This window comes from Salvelinus fontinalis, chromosome 12, assembly GCF_029448725.1.
Source record: "Salvelinus fontinalis isolate EN_2023a chromosome 12, ASM2944872v1, whole genome shotgun sequence".
NCBI classification, from domain to species: Eukaryota; Metazoa; Chordata; class Actinopteri; order Salmoniformes; family Salmonidae; genus Salvelinus; species Salvelinus fontinalis.
The window spans coordinates 28,496,270-28,510,375 of NC_074676.1; the positions used below are offsets into that span (position 1 = coordinate 28,496,270).

A 14,106-nucleotide genomic window follows, 5' to 3' on the forward strand; every position below is an offset into this window, starting at 1 on the left:
TGGCGAAGATCTTTGTTGGCTATACTCGGCCTTGTCTCAGGATGGTAAGTTGGTGGTTGAAGATATCCCTCTAGTGGTGTGGGGGCTGTGCTTTGGCAAAGTGGGTGGGGTTATATCCTTCCTGTTTGGCCCTGTCCGGGGGTATCATCGGATGGGGCCACAGTGTCTCCTGACCCCTCCTGTCTCAGCCTCACTCTACATATTGAGTTGTCTATGACGGTCAACAACTACACTGAACAAAAATATGAACGCTACATTTTACTGAGCCACAGTTCATAGAAGGAAATAAGCAAATCTAAATCAATTCATTAGGCCCTAATCTATGGATTTCACATGACTGGAAATACAGATATGTATTTGTTGGTCACAGATACCTTTTAAAAAAAGATAGGGGTGTGGATCAGAAAACCAGTCAGTATCTGATGTGACCAGCACTTGCCTCATGCAGCAAGACACATCTTCACATAGAGTTGCTCAGGCTGTTGATTGTGACCTGTGGAATGTTATCCCACTCCTCTTCAATGTCTGTGCGAAGTTGCTTGATATTGGCGAAAACCGGACCACGCTGTTATACACGTTGATCTAGAGCATCCCAAACATGCTAGGTGGGTGACATGTCTGGTGAGTATGCAGGCCATGGAAGAAATGGGACATTTTCAGCTTCCAGGAATTGTGTACAGATCCTTGCGACATGGGACCTTACATTATATGCTAAAACATGAGGTGATGGCGGCGGATGAATGGCACAACAATGGGCCTCAAGATCTAATCACGGTATCTCTGTGCATTCAAATTGTCATCGATAAAATGCAATGGTGTTTGTTGTCAGTTTCTTATGTCAGCCCGTAACATAACCCCACTGCCACCATGGAGCACTTTATTCACAACGTTGACGTCAGCAAACCGCTCGCCCACACAACGTCTGCCATCTGCCCCTTACAGTTGAAACCGGGATTCATCCATGAAGAGCACACTTTTCCAGCATGCCAGTGGCAAACAAAGGTGAGCATTTGCCCATAGAAGTTGGTTACAATGCCAAACTGCAGTCCGGTCAAGACCCTGGTGAGGACGAAAGAGCACAAAGATGAGCTTCCCTGAAACGGTTTCTGACAGATTGTGCAGAAAGTATTCGATTGTACAAACCAACAGTTTCAGCAGCTGTCCGGGTGGCTGGTCTCAGACCATCCCACAGGTGAATAAGCCGGATGTGGAGGTGGCGTAGTTACACGTGGTCTGCGGTTATGAGACCCGGTTGGACGTACTACCAAATTCTCTAAAACAACGTTGGAGGTGGCTTATGGTAGAAACATTTTCATTCAATTATCTGGCAACAGCTATTGTGGACATTCCTGCAGTCAGCATGCCAATTGCATGCTCCCTCAAAATTTGAGACATCTGTGGCATTGTGTTGTGTGACGAAACACATTTTGGAGCTGCCTTTTAATGTCCCTAGCACAAGGTTTACCTGTGTAATGATCATGCTGTTTAATCAGCTTCTTGATATGCCACACCTGTCAGGTGGATGGATTATCTTGGCAAAGGAGAAATGCTTACTAACAGGGATGTAAACAAATTTGTCCACAACATTTGAGAGAAATTAGCTTTTTGTGAGTATTGAACATTTCTGCGATCTTTTATTTCAGGTAATGAAACATGGGACCAACACTTTACATGTTGCATTTATACTTTTGTTCAGTATACTTTCCATGCTGAGTAACGAAGATGTGGATAAAATGTTTGTCCTGTTGTCCACTACGCGGTGCTAAACATGCTGACACACGGTCTGGTAGAGTACTTCAAGCGATGGTATTCTGGTCATTTACATTTACATTTAAGTCATTTAGCAGACGCTCTTATCCAGAGCGACTTACAAATTGGTGCATTCACCTTATGACATCCAGTGGAACAGCCACTTTACAATAGTGCATCTAGATCATTTTAAGGGGGGGGGGGGGGGGGGGGGGGGGGGGGCAGAAGGATTGCTTTATCCTAGGTATTCCTTGAAGAGGTGGGGTTTCAGGTGTCTCCGGAAGGTGGTGATTGACTCCGCTGTCCTGGCGTCGTGAGGGAGTTTGTTCCACCATTGGGGTGCCAGAGCAGCGAACAGTTTTGACTGGGCTGAGCGGGAACTGTACTTCCTCAGTGGTAGGGAGGCGAGCAGGCCAGAGGTGGATGAACGCAGTGCCCTTGTTTGGGTGTAGGGCCTGATCAGAGCCTGAAGGTACTGAGGTGCCGTTCCCCTCACAGCTCCGTAGGCAAGCACCATGGTCTTGTAGCGGATGGAGCTTCAACTGGAAGCCAGTGGAGAGAGCGGAGGAGCGGGGTGACGTGAGAGAACTTGGGAAGGTTGAACACCAGACGGGCTGCGGCGTTCTGGATGAGTTGTAGGGGTTTAATGGCACAGGCAGGGAGCCCAGCCAACAGCGAGTTGCAGTAATCCAGACGGGAGATGACAAGTGCCTGGATTAGGACCTGCGCCGCTTCCTGTGTGAGGCAGGGTCGTACTCTGCGGATGTTGTAGAGCATGAACCTACAGGAACGGGCCACCGCCTTGATGTTGGTGGAGAACGACAGGGTGTTGTCCAGGATCACGCCAAGGTTCTTAGCGCTCTGGGAGGAGGACACAATGGAGTTGTCAACCGTGATGGCGAGATCATGGAACGGACAGTCCTTCCCCGGGAGGAAGAGCAGCTCCGTCTTGCCGAGGTTCAGCTTGAGGTGGTGATCCGTCATCCACACTGATATGTCTGCCAGACATGCAGAGATGCGATTCGCCACCTGGTCATCAGAAGGGGGAAAGGAGAAGATTAATTGTGTGTCGTCTGCATAGCAATGATAGGAGAGACCATGTGAGGTTATGACAGAGCCAAGTGACTTGGTGTATAGCGAGAATAGGAGAGGGCCTAGAACAGAGCCCTGGGGGACACCAGTGGTGAGAGCGCGTGGTGAGGAGACAGATTCTCGCCACGCCACCTGGTAGGAGCGACCTGTCAGGTAGGACGCAATCCAAGCGTGGGCCGCGCCGGAGATGCCCAACTCGGAGAGGGTGGAGAGGAGGATCTGATGGTTCACAGTATCGAAGGCAGCCGATAGGTCTAGAAGGATGAGAGCAGAGGAGAGAGAGTTAGCTTTAGCAGTGCGGAGCGCCTCCGTGATACAGAGAAGAGCAGTCTCAGTTGAGTGACTAGTCTTGAAACCTGACTGATTTGGATCAAGAAGGTCATTCTGAGAGAGATAGCAGGAGAGCTGGCCAAGGACGGCACGTTCAAGAGTTTTGGAGAGAAAAGAAAGAAGGGATACTGGTCTGTAGTTGTTGACATCGGAGGGATCGAGTGTAGGTTTTTTCAGAAGGGGTGCAACTCTCGCTCTCTTGAAGACGGAAGGGACGTAGCCAGCGGTCAGGGATGAGTTGATGAGCGAGGTGAGGTAAGGTAGAAGGTCTCCGGAAATGGTCTGGAGAAGAGAGGAGGGGATAGGGTCAAGCGGGCAGGTTGTTGGGCGGCCGGTCATGGCCATCCACCCTGGCTGGGTGAAAACTGGCATGGGAGGCCCACATATGAGTAACGGGGGTGGGGAGAAAATTACCTGGTTTCATGGATTATATCGAGTGCTATTTGCATGTTTATGTAAAATAAAACTATTGCTTAAAAGCCCATAATTCTGTCCTGCACAATGCACTCTACATTACTCTGAAGTAGCAAAACTGATAATTGTATGATAATTGCATATTTGTTTATAAGTGTAGATTAAGGTAGGACTAGATTCATAGGAGATTGGCATAGATCTGGTAACTGTCTGTCTGTCTGTAGTGTGTTTCTGTTCGACAGGTGCCGATGAGGACTGAGGACAGTGCCAAAGTCATGCTGAATGTGATGTCAACCCTCACAGAGAAGCACAATGGCAGCCTTCTGGACTGGGAAGGGAATGGTATCCCATGGTGATGATGTTCCAGGCCAACGGTTCAGTCTCTGGGACCAATAGACTTCTGAGATCAGGGTTCTATGAAAGACTCTCTTAGTACAACAGTACTGAATACTGTTTTGTCTTCTTAAAAGGGAAATCTGGGATTCGAAAAACAACAAAGCGGCACCCCGCTACTTGTTTTGGTAAATAGCTGAAGGATGGGGCTGGAGAAATGAAACCACTCTCAAATTCAGGCTCAAATCTCAAATCTCTTGACAAGGTCACTAGTTGTTGTACTCTCTACCGCACCTACTGACTCTAACTCCGAATGCTCGACTATGAAAAGCCAACTGACATTTACTCCTGAGGTGCTGACCTGTTGCAACCTCTACAACCACTGTGATTATTATTATTATTTGACCCTGCTGGTCATCTATGAACATTTGAACATCTTGGCCATGTACTGTTATAATCTCAACCTGGCACAGCCAGAAGAGGACTGGCCACCCCTCAGAGCCTGGTTCCTCTCTAGGTTTCTTCCTAGGTTCCTGCCTTTCTAGGGAGTTTTTCTTAGCCACCGTGCTTCTACATCTGCATTGCTTGCTGTTTGGGGTTTTAGGCTGAGTTTTTGTATAGCACTTTGTGACTTCGGCTGATGTAAAAAGGGCTTTATAAATACATATGATTCATTGACTTAGGTCGCTATAGTATTTTTACAAGGGGGTAAATAATTTTTATTCGCTCACCTGCCTCACTTTTCCAAAAATGAAATCCGTTAAACTTTAAATAGAATGTGGATGGCATAATGGAAACAATCTGCATAATATTTTCACTGTAGGATGTCATCAAATGTTTCATTCTAATCAAATTGCTGGTAATTTCTTAACTTAATAATCTGGCAGCAACTCTCATGGATAATTTATCATCATCTAATAACAGCTTATCATTATTATGGACACAAAACTAAATGTGTCAACAGCATATATTGTATTATCTGGTCATACAATAACTTATGCCTTTACTTTGTCCGACATCCCCAAAAGACAGCTCTAGTTATAACTATATAAGAAAGGTTAAACCAATGGGCAAAATGAGCCATCCTAAAGTTGAACATAATGAAAATAGATGTGTGTTTTCATGCAGCTGTCCCTGTGATGGGCCTCATGCTATCACAGCAGATTAGTGGCAGATTGGAATGGAAAACAGAGTCCAATACGGAAGGAGGAGTGAAAGACAGATGATGGGAACATAAAGAGGATAATGCAGATGGATTCTTATTATAGCTTGTGTAAATTAATCTGGTATAGATATGTATAGATTGCATTTAGATTACTGTTACAGTGCTGTCTGGGTTGTTAATTGGATTCTTTCGACATTTCTTTATTTCTTTCTTTTTACTTTTTGGATCATGTGTGTATTGTTTTGTTTTACTGCATTGTTGGAACTAGAAATACAAACATTTCTCTGCACTTGCGATAACTTCTGCAAATCTGTGTACGTGACCACTTTTAACTTTTTGTATTATGTGTGTATTGTTTTGTATTGCTAGGTATTACTGCATTGTTGGAGCTAGAAACACAAGCATTTTAATGCACCTGTGATAACACCTACAAATCTGTGTACGTGGCCAAATTTTTTTGATTTGGATCACAGGTTTCCGATTTTACACCCCTCTATCTCCCCACTCTTACTGAAGGCCAACCTGATCTCCGGGGGCCAGGCGGATGTGCGTGCTGGGGGTCATGACAGGGGAGAAAGCGCTAGTGTTAGAGCAAACAGGAAGTGTGGACTGGTAAAACTGCTGACTAAAGCTTAAAGGCAGATCAAATCCAAGGGGTAGGGGCTGATGGCTTATAAGCACTAACGTTTTAAGGGCTTTGCAATATTGCACTCTATAGCAAACATTAAGAAACCACAACATTAAATCAGTTTCTTCCACATCACCACTATAGTCATAACCCAGTTGTCATAACCTAGTAATTACAGTGTAATTACAGTGTCTGTAGGGTGAGATCAAGTAAGGTGTAAGATTACCCTTCCTTGGTGACACAGAACATTTTAGAAATGCTGAATGTTACACTAAAGGGACATTTGTTGCCAATATGGAAATGTTGTTCCTTGTGTTGGTACAAGTTTAGGCATAGCGCTTTTTGGTGTGTGTACCAATTGTAGTGCAGTCACTCACTGTCCATACAGAAAGGTGCGACAGTCTTCTTGTTTGAAGTAGCCAATGCAATTTACGCGGCTCATCAAAAGCGCAAAAGAGGTGGGACATTCGAGGGGAGTTCTGCTGTACCACTTGCATGGGAGTTTGAATTTGAAAGCCTTATCTTGTCTCTACTGTGTTGGTGCTCCTCATTATTGTTCTTCCGCCTACATTTCGGACTATAATAAAGGTAAGACCTTAATATTTTGGGGGGTTTGATCAGTATCTGTAACCAGGTTTCCCTCCAACCTTTTTATGCGAGTAAAGTACCCCTATGGGCACAGACATCAGTTCAATGTCTAGTTTTGATTTGCGTGGTTGAGTTGTCAACTAACGTGAATTCAAGGTGAAATCAACAAAAACTGTCACGATGTCATTGAATTTTGTTTAAAGCTGCAATATGTAACTTTTTGTAACTTTTCGTTCTTAAGTTTCATTTTTACGTCTTTTAATTTCGTTTTTATACGTCAGCTTCAAACAGCTGAATCTTAAAAAATATATATATATATATTAACATTTTTGAACTAATCAGGAGGACACATATTTTTGTTTATGGAAAATAGATTTCACAGAGGTTTAGATGGTACAATGACTCTCTACACCCCCTATACTCAGTGGACTGGTCATCAGACCAGCTCCGGACCCAGATCAGGGTCAAGATGGACAGCAGGTCCTGAAAAAAATAAAAATGTATAATATATATATACAAAGACTAGGGAGGTTTCCCATTGCCTCGCAAAGAAGGGCACCTTCTGGTAAATTGGTAAAAAATGTCAAAGCATACATTGAATATCCCTTTGAGCATGGCGAAGTTATTAATTACATTTTGGATGGTGTATCAGTACACAGAGTCGCTACAGAGATACAGGCGTCCTCCCTAACTCAGTTGCCTGAAAGGAAGGAAACAGATCAGCGATTTCACCATGAGGCGAATGGTGACTTTAAAACAGTACACAGTTTAATAATAGATGCAATAGGAGAAAATTGAGGATGGATCAACAACATTGTAGTTCCTCCACAATACTAACCTAATTGAAAGTAGGAAGCCTGAAAAATAATAATATATATTTATTCCAAAACATGCATCCTGTTTGCAACAAGGCACTAAAGTAATACTGCAAAAACTTTGGCAAAACAAATAAACTTTTTATCATGAATTCAATACAACACAATGATATTTTCAAGCATAGTGGTGGATGCTGCATGTATTTCTTGAAATTGATCATGACTGGGGAGTTAAATGGTTGTCTAGCAATGATCAACAACTAATTTGACAAAGCTTGAAGAACTTTGAAAAGAATATTGGACAAATGTTGCACAAAGCCCTTAGTGACTCTGAAAGACTCACAGCTGTAATCACTGCCATAGGTGCTTCTACAAAGTATTGGCTCAGGGGTGTGAATACTTACAGTGGGGCAAAAAAGTATTTAGTCAGCCACCAATTGTGCAAGTTCTCCCACTTAAAAAGATGAGAGAGGCCTGTAATTTTCATCATAGGTACACTTCAACTATGACAGACAAAATGAGGGGGAAAAATCCAGAAAATCACATTGTAGGATTTTTAATGAATTTATTTGCAAATTATGGTGGAAAATAAGTATTTGGTCAATAACAAAAGTTTATCTCAAAACTTTGTTATATACCCTTTGTTGGCAATGACAGAGGTCAAATGTTTTCTGTAAGTCTTTACAAGGTTTTCACACACTGTTGCTGGTATTTTGGCCCATTCCTCCATGCAGATCTCCTCTAGAGCAGTGATGTTTTGGGGCTGTTGCTGGGCAACACGGACTTTCAACTCCCTCCAAAGATTTTCTATGGCGTTGAGATCTGGAGACTGGCTAGGCCACTCCAGGACCTTGAAATGCTTCTTACGAAGCCACTCCTTCGTTGCCCGGGCGGTGTGTTTGGGATCATTGTCATGCTGAAAGACCCAGCCACGTTTCATCTTCAATGCCCTTGCTGATGGAAAGAGGTTTTCACTAAAAATCTCACGATACATGGCCCCATTCATTCTTTCCTTTACACGGTCAGTCGTCCTGGTCCCTTTGCAGAAAAACAGCTCCAAAGCATGATGTTTCCACCCCCATGCTTCACAGTAGGTATGGTGTTCTTTGGATGCAACTCAGCATTCTTTGTCCTCCAAACACAACGAGTTGAGTTTTTACCAAAAAGTTATATTTTGGTTTCATCTGACCATATGACATTCCCCCAATCTTCTTCTGGATTATCCAAATGCTCTCTAGCAAACTTCAGACGGGCCTGGACATGTACTGGCTTAAGCAGGGGGACACGTCTGGCACTGCAGGATTTGAGTCTCTGGCGGCGTAGTGTGTTACTGATGGTAGGCTTTGTTACTTTGGTCCCAGCTCTCTGCAGGTCATTCACTAGGTCCCCCCGTGTGGTTCTGGGATTTTTGCGTGGAGCCCCAGATCGAGGGAGATTATCAGTGGTCTTGTATGTCTTCCATTTCCTAATAATTGCTCCCACAGTTGATTTCTTCAAACCAAGCTGCTTACCTATTGCAGATTCAGTCTTCCCAGCCTGGTGCAGGACTACAATTTTGTTTCTGGTGTCCTTTGACAGCTCTTTGGTCTTGGCCATAGTGGAGTTTGGAGTGTGACTGTTTGAGGTTGTGGACAGGTGTCTTTTATACTGATAACAAGTTCAAACAGGTGCCATTAATACAGGTAATGAGTGGAGGACAGAGGAGCCTCTTAAATAAGAAGTTACAGGTCTGTGAGAGCCAGAAATCTTGCTTGTTTGTAGGTGACCAAATACTTATTTTCCACCATAATTTGCAAATAAATTCATTAAAAATCCTACAATGTGATTTTCTGGAATATTTTTTCTCATTTTGTCTGTCATAGTTGCAGTGTACATATGATGAAAATTACAGGCCTCTCTCGTCTTTTTAAGTGGGAGAACTTGCACAATTGGTGGCTGACTAAATACTTTTTTGCCCCACTGTATGTAAATGAAATATTTCTATATTTCATTTTTAATACATTTGCAAACATTTCTAAGATCATGTTTTCACTTTGTCAATATGGGGTATTGAGAGTAGATGGGTGATAATTATTATTTCTTAATCCATTTTGAATTCACGCTGTAACACAACAAAATGTGGAATAAGTCAAGGGGTATGGATATTTTCTGAAGCACTGAAGGTGTAGGCTGTACTCGCACTGTATCGGCAAGTGTGAGCTGTTGGCTACAGCACACATGCCAAGCACATTCGCTATATAACGCAACATTTTTTTGTGAGAAAACCATCAGTAGAATTGAAAATGCGATGGAAACCCATTTAACTTGTATTTTGTATTTGGTACATGGGAATTTCACCGCAAAATAAGTTAATTTTATGTGCACGACGTCATCACGCACAGACTTTTATCTGCAACAAATCAATTTGATGGAAACACATCTGGTGGGAAAATCCGTATATTGTTTTTATGTGGATTTTAGAATATTTGCATTAAAATCTAGCGCCAATTGGATGGAAACCTAGCTTGTGATGTGCTGCTAAACTTAAGCGCACCATGCATGGGTTGTGTCTAGTGCCATACAATATCTCTGTGTTGGTTGACAGCTGCTGATTCACAGACAGTTGTACTCTCGTCTAGATACAAGGACTGTCACTCTACATTGTTTGTTTGATGTTTGTAAACAATTAAACCATTCATTTTGGAAGAATACAACAAATAAATTCCCCATGAGTTTTTTTCCTATCATAACCCCAAAATTAATGGGTAGGCCTAAATATCAACAATCAAAAATACCATTGAACAGATTCCCAGATATAAAGGTATTCTTTGCTATTCAGACCTCAAACTCCACAACCTAAACACAGTAGCCTACACTTTTCTTATGGCTTTCCATCTTTTGGTATTTGTTTCATTAATCCATTGTTGATACAGTTCCAAAATATTTTGCATGTCTGCAATCAAGGTTTCAAGATATAGAAATGTACAAATACATAAAGTGTCACAGTATGATGCATTTTGCTATTGAAACAAATACCAAAACATATTTTTAAGTGGAATTTTCCCTTGACTAACTATGTGGTAACTTAGAAATTGGACTGTTTTTCTGTCCCACAGTCCTGTTGTTTAATCATTAGCTCATTGGTATTGGGTGGTTCTGAGCCAGCCTGGGACATTCCCAGTGGAAGAAACTGGACTGACAGTGCCCACCTCACCCCTCCCCAGACTTTCGTTGTTATACACAAGCACTCTCGTTTCCCAGACAACGGATAGCTTTTTGGGGAGGGTTTCTCAATATCAGGAGGGCTTTCATGGAGGAGAAAGGGTGACAGCCTGTCTTCCAGCCTCCCACATGAATAAAATAACATTCAGAAAGTTGCTTTCATCCAGGGAATCTGTGCTGTGTCTAAGGGAATAAATGTTGTATCCATGAAAACTGTATCTTACAGTTTTTTTTTTATTGCTTTGGTGCAATTTTCACAATTATGTGGTCAGTTTTCACAACTCTTAGTACAAAAGTCAAAACGGACTCTAAGCACATTTTCAATTGACTGAGAACATCACATAGTCACTTTTTCACCAAACGTAATCAATGTTTCATCTAGAAATACGTTTCACATTGCAATAAATGTTCATAGAGTACTTGCTTTTCACAATGTAATGCTCACATTACTTTTGATATGATTGTCTTCTCATTTGTTAATACATTTCACTATTATTTAATCTGACTTCTTTTAATTGATAATCACTTAACCGTTTGGTAAACCTATACATTGTAAACTGGTTTGTTTACTATAGATATTTTGAGACCTGCACAATGAAAATGTATGTTTGTAAAGTATAAAGATATAGAGCATGATTTATACCACAATGTTCTATTATGATGATGACTATTATGATTTTACTTTAGAGTAAAAACAAATCAAATCTGATTTTGACAGGAAGAGAAATGTACTGCATGTAACAAACGCGTCCCTTATACAGTAAGTATGTATCCAAAATGAAGTTGCTGGGGTCTTTTGGCAGCTAGGTTTTCACACTGCTTTACTCATTGCATTGGCCAATTTATTCCGTAAATTATTCCATTTACATAGCAGACACTTTAATCCAAAGCAGTCTAAGGCACTGCAGTGGCCAGGGGTCCCATTGGACGGCGCACAATTGGCCCAGCGTCATCCGGGTTAGGGAAGGGTTTGGCCGGTGGGGCTTTACTTGGCTCATCGCGATCTCTAGCGACTCCTTGTGGCGGGCCGGGTGCCTGCGGGCTGATCACAGTTGCCAGTTGAACAGTGTTTCCTCTGACGCGTTAGTGCGGCTGGCTTCCTGGTTAAGCTGGCGGGTGTTAAGGAGCGTGTTTATGCGGGTCATATTTCGTAGGATACATGACTTCACCTTCACCTCTCCCGAGCCCGTTTGGGAGTTGCAGCGATGAGACAAGATCGAAAATTGGGAAGAAAAATAGGGTAAAAAAAAAAGACGAGGGAAGATTATAATTTGTTTATGAACATGGCCTTATTTCTATTACATCATATTAGTTGACTGTCATTCATATTCCATTCACCCAGTTCAATGTAACGTCGATAGGTTTAGGCTACTACATGATACTCTAATTTTCCCTGTACCCATTATGAGGTTGCTACAACCTAGCCTATGGATGAAAGTTTACAACGTAGGTTCATAGCTCGAGAGAAGTTTGAGTAATCAAGGTTGACAGACAGTCACACATTCGATAGCGCATTGCACACAATTTTCTGCATCTAGTTGATCTAGTGTGCAATCATTAGTCCAACAGTTGCAAACGAGAGTGTTTATCTCTGTTTTGTTCCATTTGCTTCCGTTTAAGAAACATTTTAACAGAATCAGTGCAATGAATACACCCCCGATCACACACAAACAGTTCACTTTCCTAGCAGCCACATACAAACAGCTCGTTGTACATATAATTCCTTCCTGCATCCATCTACGCACTCTCTTCCACTCACCTTTTCCATTCATTTTGTGGACTTCAGTGCACAACACATCGGCTGTCTGTGAACAGGCAAAACATTTTTATCCAAGCCAAACCAAGCTAACACACAGCCTACATCGTTGCCACGTCATAGTCAACATAGCTACTAAAACTAATGTGTTAGAAAACCCACTACAATCATCAATCATGCAGTACAGCAGCAAGTAGTTTAGCAGTTACACCGGTGGGCCCTGGTGGCAGTAAATTAATTCAACCAAAAGCTTACCTTGATTTGGAAGTGTTCCAGTGTTGCATAGCAATAATCAGCTACCTAACCTTCCCCTTCCTCTCTGTTTGAGCCGGGTGTTTGAGTAGGCTAAACTAGGTAGCTGCATTTGATGCTACCTAAGTAAGTGAAATTGAATGTGAAATAAATATATACTACGAAATATAGCTAACTCTCTCTCCTCTCTCTCTCTCTCTCTCTCTCTCTCTCTCTCTCTCTTGCTTCTCATTAATTTTGGAAGAAATTAATTTGTTCAAAACTGTTCAACTATTGTTTTTCTCTCTCTTTGAGTCAACTGTTCAGGGGTGTGTCCTCAGCCCTCTGCTGTAGTCCCTGTTCACCCACGATTGCATGGCTTTGCACGACACCAACTCCATCATCAAATTTGCTGATGACACTGGTTGTAGGCCTGATAACCACCAACACCGAGTTAGCCTATAGGAAGAAGGTAAGTGGGGTGGCAGGTAGCCCAGTGGTTAGAGCGTTGGGCCAGTAACCGAAAGGTTGCTGGATCGAATCCCCGAGCTGACGGACAGCCTACCGGGGAACAGTTAGCCCACTGTTCCCTGGTAGGCCGTCATTGTAAATAAGAATTTGTTCTTAACTGACTTGCCAAGTTAAATAAAGGTAAAAAAGAAAATGAACTGGCATTGTGATGCCAGGAAAACAATATCAACAAAACAATAGAGTTGATTGTTGACTTCAAGAAGCAGAGGAGAAAACATGCCCTGATCCACATCAACAGGACTGCATTAAAGAGTCAGCAGTTTTAAGTTCCTCGATGTACACATCACTGAGGACTTGAGCTGGAGCAGCAACACCATCGCTCTTGTCAAGAGTGCGCAAAAGCGTCTCTACTTCCTAAGTCACCTGAAGATATTTGGCATGCCACCCCGGGTCCTCTCCAAATACTACCGCTGCACCATATGGAATGGAAAGTCACTGGAGTGGTTGGGTTTCCAAAAAAAGTGGGGAAAAAGAGCTTCTCCTCTATGGTAGGCTAAGTGAATAATGTGATACGCCTCCGCCTGTAATATTTGATTTTGATGTATAAGGACGGGGTCAAGTTTACTGTTGAAGCTGCTTCACTCAACTCTGCCTCACGCCCCACCACTACACAGATTAGTTAGCTTCTTAGCGAGCTGTAAAGAGCGTAGTGTTATTAGCCTTTGCCTATTTAGCTAGCTCAAACCAGCTAATCTGCCACTGCCATGGTGGATATCAGAAATTGGCTTTGCCAAGGTACCCAAACAAAGCCAAAGGAGAATGATTCAACTAGCAGCAGCAGCATCAAACCACAGAGGCTGCCACCAAGCCCAGCATCAATGATGCTGCCGAGCTTCAGCTAGCTTTGCCTGCAGAGCCTACCCACCCTTCCATAAGTGTCGCCAGGATAATGGCTCCACAGCCCCTACACCTCCGACTGTTCCTGACGATCTTGGAACAGAGGAGCCAGCTCTGGTTAGCCTAGAATCCTACCCTAGCTGCAGGTTTTCTGTCCAATTTTTTAAAAAGTAATAGCACCTGGTTCATAGGAAGAGAGTAGCTGGAATACTCGGTTACTGCAGATGCAGCATTTTGTTTCCCATGTTGAAAGTTCTGAGTTGGGTCCAATGCTAACGCAGACAAGGCCTTCACCCAAGCTGGGTATTCTGACTGTAAGAATTTTATTGATCGTACCAAACGATTCGCTAGGTATGCATCAAGCAAAGAGCATTTGAAATGCACTGCACTGTGGAAAGAAAAACAAGTTTGAAGTCCTATGGGAACATCGGTGTCA

At 42.7% G+C, this 14,106-nt stretch overlaps 1 protein-coding gene across 4 annotated transcripts in view; it reads left to right on the forward strand.

The window, feature by feature from the left end:
• Positions 1-6,118: 6,118 nt before the first annotated feature.
• LOC129867099 (rho family-interacting cell polarization regulator 1-like) overlaps positions 6,119-14,106 on the forward strand; it is a 111,428-nt gene continuing 103,440 nt past the window's right edge. For all 4 annotated transcript variants that reach the window (XM_055940266.1, XM_055940269.1, XM_055940268.1 and 1 more), the window contains exon 1: positions 6,119-6,299. In XM_055940266.1, the coding sequence (XP_055796241.1) occupies positions 6,134-6,299 (166 nt within the window). In that variant the 5' untranslated portion in view covers positions 6,119-6,133. The remainder of the gene's footprint in view (positions 6,300-14,106) is intronic.